The sequence below is a fragment of the Monodon monoceros genome, unplaced genomic scaffold (assembly GCF_005190385.1).
Source record: "Monodon monoceros isolate NGI ecotype Baffin Bay Population unplaced genomic scaffold, NGI_Narwhal_1 Super_Scaffold_13, whole genome shotgun sequence".
NCBI lineage: Eukaryota > Metazoa > Chordata > Mammalia > Artiodactyla > Monodontidae > Monodon > Monodon monoceros.
Window position 1 is genome coordinate 50,043,645 of NW_021703769.1, and position 15,341 is coordinate 50,058,985.

Genomic DNA, 15,341 nt, shown 5'->3' on the forward strand with positions numbered 1-15,341 from the left:
AGAACAGGAGAGCAGGTCTGAGGCCTCGCTGCTGTCCAGATCAAGCTTCCAACCCTGAGACCCCGTCTTCCCTGTTCCTGCAGGAGACTGACTGGAAGGTGCTGAAGCTGGTGCTCAGCAAGCTGCCCGAGTCTCTGCGCTACAAGGTCCTCATCTTCACCTCCCCGTGTAGTGTTGACCAGCTATCTGCCGCCCTCTGCTCCATGGTGCGCCTTCCGCTTCGGGCCTTTCCTGCGTCGTGCACAGCGGGTCCGCGGCCTATGTGGTGGGTGGGGCCACAGCATAGTTCCTCAGCTCTGAAAGACTGAGGCCTGGGAGGCAAACTTGTTTCCCTCAGAGGCTCGGACCCCGGCTGGAGTGCAGATGGTGCCTCTGGGAGCCTGTCCTCCCATCCCAACTCTCGGGCAGAGGATTGGGGGCCTCAGTGAAGGGCTCGAGTGTGCAGGACTGAGCAGGGTCTTAAATCCTTCCCCTCTCCTCCTCCCCGGGGTCTGTCTCCCTGGCGGATCAGTGGGCAGCCTCGCACTTCTCTGAGAAGGCAGACTGCTGGCTAGAACAGGAAGTAGGAAGGTCCTCGGGCTTTGACCCCTTCTCCTACTGGGCCTACATTCTCAGGGGCCACCCCGTGCCCCCTGGCCACCCAGCTTGACCCAGCTGCCGGGCAGGGCTTCACATCTGGCCCTTGGCTGTTAGCTTTCAGGTCCCAAGACCCTCGAGCGGCTCCGAAGCACCCCAGAAGGGTTCTCCAGAACCGACCTGCATCTCGCTGTGGTTCCCGTGCTGACAGCGTTAATTTCTTATCATAACTACTTGGACAAAACCAGACAGGTACCAGATGGGAGCGGGTTGGTTGAGCTTTGAAAGCCTGGTCCCCAGGATGCTTGCTTCAGCCAAAGGGGCCCAGCGTTTTCCTCCTAACGGGTGGCTATTGGGCCAGGGCGAGGGCATCTGGCTCTGCTTCCCTATGTGGCCAGTGCACCCCTGCCAGCTGGCCCAGCCTGGAACCGCGGACGTTTGAACTCACTGGTGCTCCTGAGTTGTCTCAGGGAGGAGTGGGCTTAATGAAATGCTTGACTATCCCCCCTCCACACATATGCAGTGCCATTTTCTTTCTAAGGAGCTTTGCCTGGCTTGTCCTTGCTACAGTGTTAGGATAGGTGCTGAGACGCTTGGTGGCGCCGAGCCTGTTTTGAGAGGCATAGCAGCCGGGCAGAGGGCCCCCCCTCCGCCTACCTGCAACTCTGTCATCAGGTGCAACAAGCACACGCAGTAATGCCTGTTTTCTTAATTCTGCACTGCTGGGTGGGAGGCCTGCAATGAGCCATCACCTTTACTTTCTCTTTAAATTCCTGATACTTTTGTCACTCTGCCCTCATCAATCAGGGAACAGAAGTCTTAGGGAGCTCAGGTAGCCCACTCAAGGCCACAGCAAGGCGAGAGGCCTAAACTCAGACTCAGTCCTGTTTGGGTGGTGAGCCCATGCTCTTGATCAAAGTGCTTGGAAACTCACACTCGACTTGCCGTCCCCCACCTCACTGCCCACCCCAACTCCTGGGGTGAGTGTGAGCTCCAGCTCCTCCTGTGTGGCCTGGCCTGGCTCTCACTGGGGTTCCCCGAGCACCCTCAAGGCCCAAAGTGTTTCTGAGGGGTGGGGCTGGCTGCAGGAAATCACAATCATCCACAGGGCCTTAAGCTACCAGGTGGTTTGCCCGAGGCTGTGGCCTGAGATGGCACTTGTCTCCTGCTGGGCACAGCTGAGCCATCTTCATGGGGGACTCTGTCCAGGGTTGGTGTGGGCCCGGCGGCCATGCTGTGTTAGGCAGATCCTCCCCTTGCTGAAAGGCCAATCAGTTGGGGATTCCAGAACCAAGGGGGTGATGAGCCTAGCATGTCCTGGCTCCAGGGTGGGCTGGGGACCTGGGACCCCACCATTGTGGGGGTGTGGGGAGGTGTCAGGAAGACCTTGACCAGACCAGCTTTGCTGTCCCCTTGGCTCAGGTGGGGTCAGCTGCTGGTGGCTCTGCCGCTTAGGCACCTGAGACCTGGGATAAGGCACTTGGCCTTTCTGAGTCTTCGTCTTCTCCTCTATAGAACATTCTGGAGTGGGAGAGGGGAGACCAGGCCCTGGCTCACCAGAACGGCTCTCTATGGGCAGGGACGGGGCACAGAGGGCCAGCCTGTGGTGGGCCTGGTCTGAGGCATCCGTGTTGTCCCACAGCGGGAGATGGTGTACTGCCTGGAGCAAGGCCTCATCTACCGCTGCGCCAGCCAGTGCGTGGTGGCCCTGGCCATCTGCAGCGTGGAGATGCCTGACATCATCATCAAGGCGCTGCCTGTCCTGGTCGTGAAGCTCACGCACATCTCAGCCACGGCCAGCATGGCCATTCCACTCCTCGAGTTCCTGTCGAGTAAGCATCTGTGGCTTCGCACGTGTGTATCTGGGTGTGTGTGAGTGAGGTGGACCTTGAGTTTGGGGCTGTGCCTTGCCTGAAGTAACTTGTGCTGCCTTCTCAGACCTCACCTTGGCTGCCTGCACGCTGTGCTCCGTGGGCCACCCTTTGCTGCCTCAGGGCCTTTGTACCTTCTGCCCCTGTGCTTTGAACGCTTTCCTTCTTGGCCTTCGAGTGGCTGGCTTCTTTCCTCCCTTCAGTGTCAGTTTAAATGGCACAGAGCCTTCTGTTGCCTGACCTTGGTCCCTACTCGGCCTGGCTCTTAGAGCCTCCTCTCTGTCCCCCCTCAGCACACACTACAACTTGGAGGGGCTCTACTCACCCCTCAGGTTGTGACGTCCAGGAGCTCGGGGTACCCCACTCGCCCCTTCCCAGTACCTCATGCATGTCTGGCCCTCAGCAGGCCCTCAGTCATGTGGACAACAGGAGCAGGGCAGGGCTTTGTTTCTGTAAAGAGCCACGTGTGATATGCCTTGGCTGCCTGTTCTTTTTGCTTACAACTTTTTGAAAAGGTAGAAATCATTCTTAGCTCACAGGTCATAAAGTGAGGCCACTGGCTGGATTGAGCCTGGGGACCATAGTTTGCCAGCCCTTGGAGTAGAGAGCCGAGGCCCAGGGGCAGGGGAAGGTCCTGTTTGGGTGGGTTGTGACCTTCACTGCTTTGCCGCCTTCTTGGGTCGGAGTAGCTGCACTGGCTTTTTAGACACAGAGCACAAGACTCTAGCAACCCCTGCCCTGCTGTGGCCGTGGGCCCGTCTTTGCCAGGCCCGTCTGGGCTCCCTCACTGGCTGTCTCTTGGTGTTGCAGCTCTGGCCAGGCTACCTCAGCTCTACAGGAACTTTGCAGCAGAGCAGTACGCCAGTGTGTTTGCCATCTCCCTGCCGTATACCAACCCCTCCAAGTAAGTGCTGCCGTGTATCCCTGTGAGACCCTACCCCTCCTGGTTGTGGCCCAGGCCAGCTGGAGGCCTCTGCTTGCTGGAGGCCAGGCCTCTCGGAGTAGAAAGCCACACAGGCTCCCTGTGGCCATAGCACCTCTGATCTGCACCCCCAGCTCCTGGCTCATTTCCCTCGGGTGCCACGCTGGACCTCCAGCACTTCTCTTTTCTTCTTGTCACAGGTTCAATCAGTACATTGTGTGCCTGGCCCATCACGTCATAGCCATGTGGTTCATTAGGTGCCGCCTGCCCTTCCGGAAAGATTTTGTTCCTTATATCACTAAGGTAAGCCAGCGGAGGCCGCGTCCCTTGTTAGGGCCGGGACCTGCTTTGCCGCTGGCTCACCATGGCTGGATCAGGGTGATGGGCAGGGGAGAGAGAGGTGGGGCGCCACTGGGACACAATTCTGCCACCCTTGTTCTGGGCCTGTAGCTCTTCCCAGGCTCACAGTGTACCTGGGCTGGCAGGTGTGGAGGGAAGAAGCCTGTGGGTGCCTGGAGGGCCAGTACCTTCTGGCCTGCGGCTCAGGTCTGCTCCACTCTGCCAGGGTCTGCGCTCCAACGTTCTCCTGTCTTTTGATGACACCCCCGAAAAGGACAGCTTTAGAGCACGGAGCACCAGTCTCAACGAGAGGCCCAAGAGGTGCGGGGCCTGTGTGGGCGGGCCTGGTGTCAGTGGGGCAGGGCAGGCCCGCAAGCTGTGGCCTGTGGCCAGCATGGTGCGTACGGGCTGGGACTGAGGGCATGCCCTGCGCAGACCGTGCTGGGCTCCAAGGTGCCCTGGGGTTGTGAAGCAGGGCGGGGCCTGAGAAGGCTGCGAACGCCCCACACGTGGCTGGAGAGGCCAGCGCTGCTCCTCAGCAAGCCGGTTGCTGTGGCCTGCGGTGTTGTGGAGCCTGCGTGCTGGGTCGTGGCCAATCCTGCCTGGGTGACAGGCGAGTACAGATTTGCTGAGTTGGAGATTGAGGTGCTAGTTCTAGGGCGTCAGGTTTTGGGACTGACTCCGCTGAACAAGCCCAGGGTTGCATCAGGGCAGCTGACTCCTGAGAAGCCAAACACCTGGCCTGGATGGGAGGATCCAGGGTCCACAGTTGCCCAGCCTCGGGCCAGGGTGGCTTGTCCCCCGAGCTCTTGCCCAGCCCATTGCTAATGGGGGACATGCTCTTCTTCATCACAGCCGCTTTCGCCAAATCTGAGAAGAGCCGTGCTAGGCCTTGTGGTTTCGTTTGCATTTCATTTGAACGGCTGCCCCCCTTCCTGTCCCCCACCTTCCTGTCCAAGCTTTTTTGGCTCTCCCTAGGTGGGAATACGGCATTTTCCAGAATGACCACGTCAGTGTGACCTAAGTCAGAAGCTGTTCTCTCAAGGTCCTGGTGGCTGGGGCCGGGGCCTTGAGCTAAGAACTGACCTCTTTTTGAGCTATGACCTTCGGGGCCTCAGCACCTGGTCCCGAGCGGGTGGGCGGGACGCCTGGTCAGCACAGCCTGGAATCTGCCGTGCGATGCGGTCCACACACATTTAGTTTGCACTAATGTTCTTTGTTTTGGTATCATGCGTGAAACCTTACTTTTTCTGTCATGTTTACAAGATGTATTTTCATGCATTTTTGTTTTCTGTTTCTTCCCCCTGCTAACTGACTTCTGGCATGGTTTTTTGTTCATCTCACCCGTGGGCTCTCCATCCTGACCCTGTGGCCTGTGACCTTTCCTCCTCATCCCTCCAATGGCTTGTTTTCCCCTCCCGGGAGCTGGGCTCTCTGGGGCTTGGGCCTTCCTTCCTCACCTGGTAGTTTGAGGATAGCCAGACCCCCAAAACAAGGCTTGAATAACTCTCCACCCGTGAAAGAATTCAAGGAGAGCTCTGCAGCCGATGCCTTCCGGTGCCGCAGCATCAGTGTGTCTGAACATGTGGTCCGCAGGTAGTGGGCTTTGTTGGGTGGGGGGCTCAGACCCTGGAGCTTGGCCCGTGAAGTGGCGCTGCCAGGCGGGAGCACCCGGGTGGCGGTGCATGGGGCTGCTTGCATGACCTCATCTCCTGCCCACGCCCTCCCTGGCCAGAGCTGGAGGAGAGCCCAAGTGGCAGCCCTCAGGCCGCAGGGGCCCGTCCTGCCAAGCCCTGCCCTTGGGCCCGGGGAGCCTGGTGGAGAGGGGTGGAAAGGTTGCATTCTGTCACCAAGGCTCGTATGGGTGCGGGCTGGCTGCACAGCATACTCAGAGGCCGGCCTGGGAGCCTAAAGCAGGGTGACCACCGTGAGATAGAGGGTGTCCAGTGGCAGCGCCCACAGGCCTGTCCCTGGTGGTCAGGGGCCTTTGCAAATGAAAGCAGTGCCCATGCAGGTCAGGTGGGGACACACTCTCCAGGGTTCGGCTTTTCTTTCATATTCTCTTTAGTGGACTTTCTTCTTGAGCTTTTTTTCTAGAAAAGGTCTGTTTTCTGTTGTAGCTGAGAGGGAATGGGGGCTTTTGTGTAGGTCAGTGGGCTGGGGGCCAGCCTGTGAGAGGCTGGGCAGGGGAGGCCTGGCCTCTCCAGGGGTGCAGTCTCATCACTTCTCCCTGCTGTGTCCGGGTGCAGGTGTGGGCTCTGGCGGGGGGAGGGTTATTGCTTCGTGCCGACAGGCCAGGCTGCACTGTCTCCTCACCTGGAAGCTCCTTCAGGCCTCAGTGTCCCACAGCTCGGAGACCTACCCGCTTGCTGACGCCTGACTGGGGCTCCAGCCTCAGGCTGGCTTCCACCAAGTGGGGTTTGACTTGGTGGGGAGCTGGGGTTGGGGAGTGGTCGGTGAGGCTCTCCTTTCAGCTCTTTTCCAACAAATTCTTTATCATGAGCAAAACTCGGCAAAGGGAGTATGAAATTTGTATCAGAGTGAAACCTGCACAAGCCCCTCCTCCTGGTCACTGGGGCAGGGCCGGGGCGGCCCAAGTGTGTGGGTGAAGAGCCTCACACAAAGCCCAGACCCTTCCTGTCCTCCATGGGAGGTGGCCCTGTGGGCAGAATGCAATCTTTGTCTGTGTGTCCTGTGGTCTCTGTGTCTCTGCATGACTACACTGTTCTGCCACAAAGCCATCACCTGACTCTTCTGCGCTTCGGTGAGGGGACAGCCTGTCTCTCCCCATCTCCTAAGCCTCTGCTCCGATGAGCGGGCCTGGGTCTCTCCCATGAGCCCCTGTCTGCCCACCCCCTGGGATGATGTGTCCACTCGGTTTGCCAAGCTGTGGCTCGACTGGCCACACGCCCTGGCGGGTCTTTCTGAGTGCAGCCCTCTCAGCACCTGCATGCCTTGAGCTTTGGCCCCGGTGGTAGATGGCTCGGCCCCCACCTGGCACCCTGACCTCGCCGTGACTCCTCCCTCCAGCAGGATCCAGACATCTCTCACGAGCGCCAGCTTGGGGTCTGCAGATGAGAACTCAGTGGCCCAGGCTGACGACAACTTGAAAACTCTCCACCTGGAGCTCACAGAGACGTGTCTGGACATGATGGCCAGATACGTGTTCTCCAACTTCACGGCGGTCCCCAAGAGGTGCAAGTCGGGCTCCAGGACTGGGGCAGGGCCAGAGGGCAGGGCCTAGCTTTTCTTCTATGACTGCACTTGGTCAAAGGGGCAGCAGGAGAGGCACATGGGACTCCTTCCTGCGGGTGAGGTATTGACCAACACTCCTATGCTTTCAGGTCCCCCGTGGGAGAGTTCCTCCTGGCAGGTGGCAGGACCAAAACCTGGCTGGTTGGGAACAAGCTTGTCACCGTGACAACGAGCGTGGGGACTGGGACCCGGTCTCTGCTGGGCCTGGACTCAGGAGAGCTGCAGGGGGGCCCAGAGTTGAGGTGACCACCTTTCTGCCCCTGCCTGCCTGGCCTTGATGGTGGCTGTCCTGAGCCCAGGCCTGCATGAGACAGTGTCATGCTGGCCTGGAGCCCCTGGAATACCTTGGTTACGCTCTGTGGTGACCCTTCTGTCCTCAGCTCTGACCCCAGTGTGCACGTGAGACAGACAAAGGAGGCACCAGCCAAGTTGGAGTCCCAGGCTGGGCAACAGGTGTGCCGTGGAGCCCGGGACCGGGTCCGCTCCATGTCTGGTGAGCCTCTGCCCACCCTGCCTCCCTCCTGGGTGCCTCTGCGAGTCCCTGTGCTCAGGAAGGTCCTGGGAGCTGAGGATCAAGGTGGCTGGCTTTATTTAGGCCTGCTCCAATTTCTGAATAAGTAGAGTGCTGTCTGTGAGCCCTTGTCACGGGGTTGGGGCGTGGGGGGACATGACCTTCTGTGCAGCTGTGGCACGAGGCCTACTTGCCGCTGGGGGCCTGTTCTCGTGGTCAGTGTTTCTTATGAGCCCTCAGCAGTCCTGGCCCTCAGCCCAGCTCACCCCTTGAGCTTTTTACTCTGCTGTAGCTGAAATGAGCCATGGTCTGACTATGGGACAGGTGATGGGGGCCCTTCCTGCTGCCCTGGGTCCGCCAGGGCCGACACTGACACTGGAAGAGGGCCATGCCTGGGGATGGCCGAGCTGCCTCTGGGCGCTAGCTCAGGGCTTGGCCAGCCCAGGCCCCAGGTGGAGCAGCCAGGCCTTGCCAGTGGCTTTTCCACTGGGTAGTGGTGGTCACCAGCCCTCCTGCTCTCCTCCTCAGGGGGCCATGGCCTTCGAGTCGGTGCCTTGGATGCTCCAGCCTCCCACTTTCCTGGCAGCCCCGCTTCCCCGGGCTCACAGACTGCTCCAGCCAGCAAGCCCGAGAAAGCCTCAGCCAGCACCCAGCTACCGGCACAGAAGGAGAAGACAAACCTAGCGGCTTACGTCCCCCTGCTGACCCAGGGCTGGGCGGAGATCTTGGTCCGGAGACCCACAGGTACCCCAGGGGTGGACCTGCGCTCAGCTGTCCTGGGCCGCTGTCAGCCCATAGTGTGGGACAGTTACATAAAGACTCTGGACACACAGGAGCCAGTGGCAGGCAGACTGGGCCACGGGAGCAATTTGGAGGTGACTTTTGAGCCGAGTCCCCAGAGAGGAACAGTGAGGGGAGGTCCCATGGCTAAGTGAGGAGAGGGTCTGTCCTGGTCTGCTCAGGCTGCCATAACGCAGCACCACAGACTGGACAGCTTAAACAACAGAATTTATTTCCTCCCAGCCCTGGAACCTGGAAGTGCAAGGTTAGGTTGTCGGCAAGGCTTGTTTCTCCTATGGCCTCTCTCCTTGGCTTTTAGACGGCCGTCTCCTCACTGCATCCTCACGCGGTTGTCCCTCTGTGTCTTAATCTTGTTTTAAGGACACCAGTCAGAATGGATTAGGGTCCATCTGTGCGGCCTTATTTTACCTTAATCACCGCTTTAAAGAGCCTGTTTCCAAACGCAGTCGTTTTCTGAGGTCCCAGAGGTTAGGGCTCCAACACGTGAATTTGGGGGGACACAACTCAGTCCACGACAGGGCCATTTCAGCCAAGGCCCAGAGCCTGGGAGGAATCTCAGGTGCAGTGTGGGGCCAGTGGTGACCGAGTGGTGAGGAGAGGGATGGGGTGCTGGCCCCATGGAGGCCTTGCGTGCTGGGCCGTGGGGCCATGGGGGTCGGGGCAGGGAGAGGCTCCTCGTGTGTGTTAGCCCAGTCCTCCCGGTTCCTGTGAGGGAATGGCTGTGGGGGAGGCAGGAAACCAGGTGGGCTGGGAGGAGGTAGACTGAGGTCAGATGAGATGCTGGGATGTGAGGCTGCTCAGTGAGGAAGGTCAAGTCCAAGCGTGGTCCTCTGGGCCTGGAGGGGAGAGTGGACAGAGCCCAGAAGCCTCTCTGAGCCCCACCCAGAACCCCCCTTTGGGGAGGAGTCTGCTGCGCTGAGTTGCCTTGGCTGCTCCCCCTCTGGCCCTGAGCCTGGCTGAGCCTGTCCTGAGTGTGGGAACTGCCCTGGGGCAGCAGGTGCTGTGAGCTAAGGGCCCCTCGTGCTTGTCACTGAGGCTAGTGACCACTGGTGGCTGCCCTGACCTCAGGGCTGGGGCAGGGGGACTGGGGGTGGGAGCGTCAGGGCAAGGCCAGGGGCGTGCCTTGCCTGGTCCCCCCACCATTACTCCCTGGTGGAGCACGAGGCATGTTCCCTAAAGGCCAGCGTGGCTGGGGCTGCCTGGGGAGGTCCGGGAGGGGATGGCTGTTCGGATGCGCTGGGCCCGAGCCCTGAGCCCTGTGGGGTGCTGGCTGCCCCTCTGCAGGAAACACCAGCTGGCTGATGAGCCTGGAGAACCCACTCAGTCCCTTCTCCTCGGACATCAACAACACGCCCCTGCAGGAGCTGTCCAATGCCCTAATGGCCGCTGAGCGCTTCAAGGAGCGTCGCGACACGGCCCTGTACAAGTCGCTGTCGGTGCCGGCGGCCGGCTCAGCCAAGCCCCCCCCACCCCCACGCTCTAACACAGGTGAGCGCTGGCCTCTCGCCCACGTGGTGTGCCCTGTCTGATGGCAGATGCGCCTGGGGTGGGGTCCTGAGCCTTGGTGCTGCCAGCCTCAGGCATTGGGAGAAGGCTGGCCGTGGGGGGATGCCCATCTCCAGAGAGCGGGGACTGCTCCTGCAGGGGCGACCTTCTTTGGAGGCGCGGTACCATGAATCAGTGGGCTCAAGGCCCTGCTCAGCTGGCCCTACTCATGGGGTGGACACGGGCAGGGCCAAGCGAGGCCTTGGTTCTGCACCCTCCTCGGGGTGCCTGGTGCCAAGGGTTCCAGGAGGCTGCCACACTTCTGCTTGGGTTTGGGTTTGGGTTTGGGTTTGGATGCGCCGAGCACACCTGAGCCTGCCTGCGCCTGCCTGCGCTCTCATGGCCCTGCCCAGCTGGGCCCATGCTGTCCTTCAACCCCCGGCCTTCCCTGTGGCCAGATGACACTTAGAGGCTGAGGACCTCTACTCATGAGAAGGAGGGGATGCACTCCCGCCAGATGTCCGCTCAAGCAGCTTGGAGAGCTGGGACCCGTGTGTGCCACACCCGCCCCTCCAGCCGATCGCTGGCCCTCCCCTCTCTCTCTCCAGGCTCTGGGTCTGTGCAGGACTAGTGGTGCCTGTGTTCTCTGCTCGACCTGTGCGTAGTCTCTCCTTCTGCTGACTGGCCGCTCACGGTTTCCCTTGCAGTGGCCTCTTTCTCCTCCCTGTACCAGTCCAGTTGCCAAGGAAAGCTGCATAGGAGCATTTCCTGGGCAGGTATTCGTGCGTCTCTTTAAGGAAAGCGGTGTTTGCTGCAGAGCACCACTCTGCCCCCTAGATGCTGACTCATCGTCCCTCATCCGCTCACCCCTCCATGATGGCACCTCAGCCTCTCGTCGCCCTCTGGGTGCAGGGCCCTGACTCGCATGAGGACATTGGTGCCGAATGCATTTGCTTTGCCAGTGGGAACCCCCACTGTCTCGCGCTTTCATGGCTGAGCTCTGTTCCTGAGCCAGACAGGCCCTCCTAGCCCCTTCAGGCCTGAGGAGGTGACCTTGGGCAACTGAACCCCAGAGGCCGACGGAGGATAGCTCTTGGGGTGCGAGCCTGGCTCCTGGCCTCGGCCGAGCTGCCCCTGCCCTGGCCTCTGGTGCTCTGACTGGCTTTGTGAACCCACAAATTGGGACGTGTCTACCTTTCACAGTAGGCTGGCCGAGGGCCTTGCAGACCGGCTTCTGGCCCGTGGCTCCCAGGCCCCGGCGGGGAGGGTGTGGCCTGCTCGGGGCTCCAGCCGCCCGGGCCCTACTGCATGGGCAGGAGCCAGCTAGGAGCGTGCAGTGGCAGAGGGGCTCTTATGGGCAGCTAATGGACTGCGCGTGTGCGGGGCTGCGTGCGGGCGGCGCTAACTCGGTTGCTTCTTCTCACCCCCCTTGCCCTGGCGCTGGCACAGGAAACGCGGCTTGGGGGCGTCATGCTCTCTCCTAAGTGCACCCGGCTCGGAGTCGGCCTGGACTCAGAAGGCGAGCCTCCACTCTCCAGAATGGCTCCCGAGCCTGTGTTCCCACACAGGGACTTTCCCGCTGCAGTCTTTCGACCGGGGCCAAGCAGGGAGGAGCTCTGGCTTCTCCCCAGTTCCTGAGGGCTGGTGTAGGCATGCCCTCCTCCTGAGCCGAGGCCCCGTCTCAGGCAGGGCGCGGGGGGCGGGCTTCCTCGTGGGAGTCCGGCCTGCCCTTGCCCACCTGCCTTGCTGAAGGAGCAGAGTTGGCTTCTGTGGACACTGGGGTGGATGGGTGGGGACTAGAGGAGCCAGATGTCCTCTCATCCTGACCCCTGGGAGCCCGTGTAGGAGACACCCTGTGTCAGGGCTCATACCCAGGGTGCTCAAGAGTGCCCTCCTCCAGCTGGCTCGATGGGAGGGGGTGGCCCTGCTGGGAGGCCACTGTGCCCTCTCGAGGGGGAAAAGCTGGTACCCCTGAGGCCACGTGAGCTCCTGGCGGCCGGGCTGGCACCCAGCAGCACCGTGTGTGTCTTTCCAGACTCTGCGGTAGTTCTGGAGGAGGGAAGTCCAGGCGAGGCTAGTTTGCCAGTGGAGCCCCCCGAACTGGAAGACTTTGAGGCAACCCTAGGCACAGACGGGCGCTATCGGCACGCTGAAGCTTTCAGCAGGGTGAGTGCAGCTGGGGACCAGAGCCGGCCTGAGGGTCCCTGTTGGTGCTGCCATCTGGACCTCCATGGCCAGGCAGGCCTCTAGACCTCAAGCCCAGCTACTGAGGGGGGGCGGGGTCGGGTGGGAGGCGGGGGCTGAGGCAGGGGCTGAGTCGGGGGTGGGGGCAGGTGCGGGACCTCCACCTTAAGCTTTGTGGCACATCACTGATTTGCTCTGAACTCTAGAAAGTTTTTCCACTGTTCCGCCCACCCCATCCCCTTGCCTTTTCTTATCTAAAAAAACGGCTAGATGTTCTACCAAGTCCCTGCTGTAAGACAGTGTGGGGCTTTCCAGTGGTCTACCCAGGGATATAGCTTCTCATTGCTGGTATCCTTTCGTCTGTGAGGTTCTTGTCTCCTCTGCTGAGCGTGGGGCACAGGGAGGTGCTTTCAAGGGATGGGGGGACCATCAGTTCGGTGCTGGGCAGCTCCATGGCCCTGGGCTGGAGGATGGGTGGGGCCTTGTTGCCTCCAGGTGGGGTCAGTGGTGCCTCTTTTTTTTAGTATATTGAATTTTCATTGTTGTCTTTTTTTTTTTTTAATTTATTTTTGGCTGTGTTGGGTCTTCGTTGCTGTGCATGGGTTTTTCTCTAGTTGCAGTGAGCGGGGGCTACTCTTAGTTGAGGTGTGCGGGCTTCTTGATGTGGTAGCTTCTCTTGCTGTGGAGCACAGGCTCTAGGCGCGTGGGCTTCAGTAGTTGTGGCTCGCGGGCTCTAGAGCACAGGCTCAGTAGCTGTGGCGCACAGGCTTAGTTGCTTCGCGGCATGTGGGATCTTCCCAGACCAGGGCTCGAACCTGTGTCCCCTGCATTAGCAGGAGGATTCTTAGCCACTGTGCCACTAGGGAAGTCCCCTCAGTGGTGCCTCTTGATGAAGATTTTCTTTGGATATACTCTTTACAGTCATCTTCGACCTCCAGCCAGGAGGAGAAGTCATTCCACACCGAGGAGTTGGCTGCTGGGGGGATCCCCATCGAGCGGGCCATCTCCTCTGAGGGCTCCCGGCCCTCTGTGGAGCTCGCCTTCCAGCCCTCGCAGCCCCTGAGCAAGTCAAGCTCATCACCTGAACTACAGACCCTGCAGGACATCCTTGGGGACCCTGGGGACAAGGCTGATGTCAGCCGGCTGAGCCCTGAGGCCAAGGCCCGGTCACAGTCAGGGATCCTGGACAGGGAAGGTGCTGCCTGGTCAGCCCCAGGCGAAGAGAGCCAGGGCCAGGGTCCCACCCAGCCTGAGGGTCCCTTGCCTTCCAGCTGTCCCCGCTCCCCCAGTGGGCTGCGGCCTCGAGGCTACACTATCTCTGATTCAGCCCCGTCACGCAGGGGCAAGAGGGTGGAGAGGGACGCCTTCAAGAGCAGAGCTGGGACCTCCAATACCGAGAAGGTGCCAGGTATCAACCCTAGGTGAGCCTCGCCCTCCTGGTGGGAGTGCCCAGATGTTCCCTGTGGGGACGTGGTGCCTGAGGGGCCCAGGACAGAGTAGGCTGGGGTACAGGTCTGCACATCCTCTGCCCCGTGGGTGGTCGGAGCCACAGGAGAGGGTAGCTCCTTGGGTGATGAGGCTCGGGCCCTGCTGCTCTCCACATGGGCTATGACCGTATTGGCTGAGACCCTGGACCTGGGCTTGTAGCTCCAAGCCCAGCCCCTATCATCTCTCCTCCCCTGCAGCTTTGTGTTCCTGCAGCTCTACCACTCACCGTTCTTCGGTGATGAGTCCAACAAGCCAATCCTTTTACCCAATGAGGTAGGCGGGCCCTCTCTCCCCTCAGGGTCCCCTTGGAGCCTGGCTGGGGGTGCACAGTGGGATGGTGCCCCAGGGCTGGGCAGTGGGGGCTATAGCCCAGGCTTGTGGAGGGCTACGGCCTCAGGTCCCCATGGCAGCCTGCAGTAACCTGCCTGCGTGAGGAGAGGCCTCTCCTGGACAGGCATTGGGCTGGGGCTTGCTGGGCAGGGCTGGTGGTAGGGGACAGCCTCTGCCCTGGGCTCAGGCAGGGCTCTGTGGCTACAGTCTTTTGAGCGGTCAGTGCAGCTCCTTGACCAGATCCCATCGTATGACACACACAAGATCGCCGTCCTGTACGTGGGAGAAGGCCAGGTGAGGCTGCCAGGCTGGCAGGGGCCAGCCTGCATGCTGGGCAGAGCTGGGCGTCCACCCCACCGGGGTGGGGGGGTCTGGGCCCTTGTCCTCCGCAGAGCTTGGTCACTGCAGGGCCGCTGGAGTGTCGGGTGCCCATTGAGCTCCGTGCCAGGGATCCAGGAGTGAGAGTGACAGGTAGTGTGTGAGCACGTGGTACACGGAGTGGCGAGGACTGAGGAGGAGGAGGAGGTGGCGGGTCCAGGGAGCCTGCGCAGGTGTGAGCGGCACGCTTTTCATGTCGCTGATCCGAGGGAGGTGACATGGAGTGCAGACGTGGAAGAAGTGAGGGAGGTGAGCGCACATGCAGGTGGGGGCGGCATAGTGCGCTCCTGGGCCAGCGCAGAGGGGAGGGGTGCCGGGCGGGGTGGGGGCGGTTGGGGCGGGAAGTAGTGGGGCTGTGGTGGGAACTCAGCACCCAGTGAGATGGGAGGGCCTCAGGTGGTTCCAAGCGAAGGGTTCAAGTTGACTCGACCTGAGTCTCAAAAGCACCCTCCGGCTGAGGCTGAGAACTGGCAGAGGTGCGGCAGTGGGTGGAGTGAGAGGCAGGTTGGGGGAGCAGGGACAGAGGGGTGCCGAGGGCTCTGAGTGTGTTCTGAAGCTGAGCTGGCCCAGTTTAGTGACAGGCTAGTTACGAGAGAGTGGGGGAGCGGGGTGACACACCTGGGCAACGACGGGAATGAAGCTGCCTCACCCTGAATGAAGCTTCCTCGCCAAGTCGGGTCGATGGCAGAAGTGGGGCTGTCTGCCCAGCCACACCAGTCACCCCTCCTCTGGGTCCCCAGCAGCAACAAGCCCTTGGGGTCCTGAGAGCCAGGGAGGGGCAGCATGTGGCTGGGGGGTGGCCTGGGAGCAGGTGCCACCGTGCCCCGCTTGTCTCCCTGCAGAGCAACAGTGAGCTCGCCATCCTGTCCAATGAGCATGGCTCCTACAGGTACACAGAGTTCCTGACGGGGCTGGGCAAGCTCATCGAGCTCAAGGACTGCCAGCCGGACAAGGTGTACCTGGGCGGCCTGGACGTGTGCGGCGAGGACGGCCAGTTCACCTACTGCTGGCATGACGACATCATGCAAGGTGTGTGCCCTCCCCCGCCCGCTCCTCCCGGCTCCTGCGGGCCTTCAGGAGCCTCCGGAGAAACCTAGCCCTCCTCTCAGGGGCACTGAGGGCTGCACCCACTGCCACCTGTCCTGGCCCCCAGCCTCAGCCTGAGGAGCCCTCACTGGCACCCTGCCTGGGTTGGCGCCAC

At 61.1% G+C, this 15,341-nt stretch overlaps 1 protein-coding gene across 10 annotated transcripts in view; it reads left to right on the forward strand.

Moving 5' to 3' along the window:
* TSC2 (TSC complex subunit 2) overlaps positions 1 to 15,341 on the forward strand; it is a 37,240-nt gene that overhangs the window by 19,648 nt on the left and 2,251 nt on the right. For 2 of the 10 annotated variants that reach the window (XM_029219629.1, XM_029219637.1), the window contains 18 exons: positions 84 to 206; positions 694 to 828; positions 2,219 to 2,408; positions 3,258 to 3,351; positions 3,570 to 3,672; positions 3,935 to 4,029; positions 5,176 to 5,304; positions 6,739 to 6,903; positions 7,053 to 7,205; positions 7,344 to 7,456; positions 8,003 to 8,218; positions 9,560 to 9,763; positions 10,468 to 10,536; positions 11,796 to 11,926; positions 12,866 to 13,365; positions 13,630 to 13,705; positions 13,970 to 14,056; positions 14,983 to 15,169. In XM_029219629.1, the coding sequence (XP_029075462.1) occupies positions 84 to 206; positions 694 to 828; positions 2,219 to 2,408; positions 3,258 to 3,351; positions 3,570 to 3,672; positions 3,935 to 4,029; positions 5,176 to 5,304; positions 6,739 to 6,903; positions 7,053 to 7,205; positions 7,344 to 7,456; positions 8,003 to 8,218; positions 9,560 to 9,763; positions 10,468 to 10,536; positions 11,796 to 11,926; positions 12,866 to 13,365; positions 13,630 to 13,705; positions 13,970 to 14,056; positions 14,983 to 15,169 (2,770 nt within the window). Of the gene's footprint in view, positions 1 to 83; positions 207 to 693; positions 829 to 2,218; positions 2,409 to 3,257; positions 3,352 to 3,569; positions 3,673 to 3,934; positions 4,030 to 5,175; positions 5,305 to 6,738; positions 6,904 to 7,052; positions 7,206 to 7,343; positions 7,457 to 8,002; positions 8,219 to 9,559; positions 9,764 to 10,467; positions 10,537 to 11,795; positions 11,927 to 12,865; positions 13,366 to 13,629; positions 13,706 to 13,969; positions 14,390 to 14,982; positions 15,170 to 15,341 lie in introns of those variants that run through there. The other 8 variants (XR_003793028.1, XR_003793029.1, XM_029219630.1 and 5 more) reach the window with 8 other exon arrangements.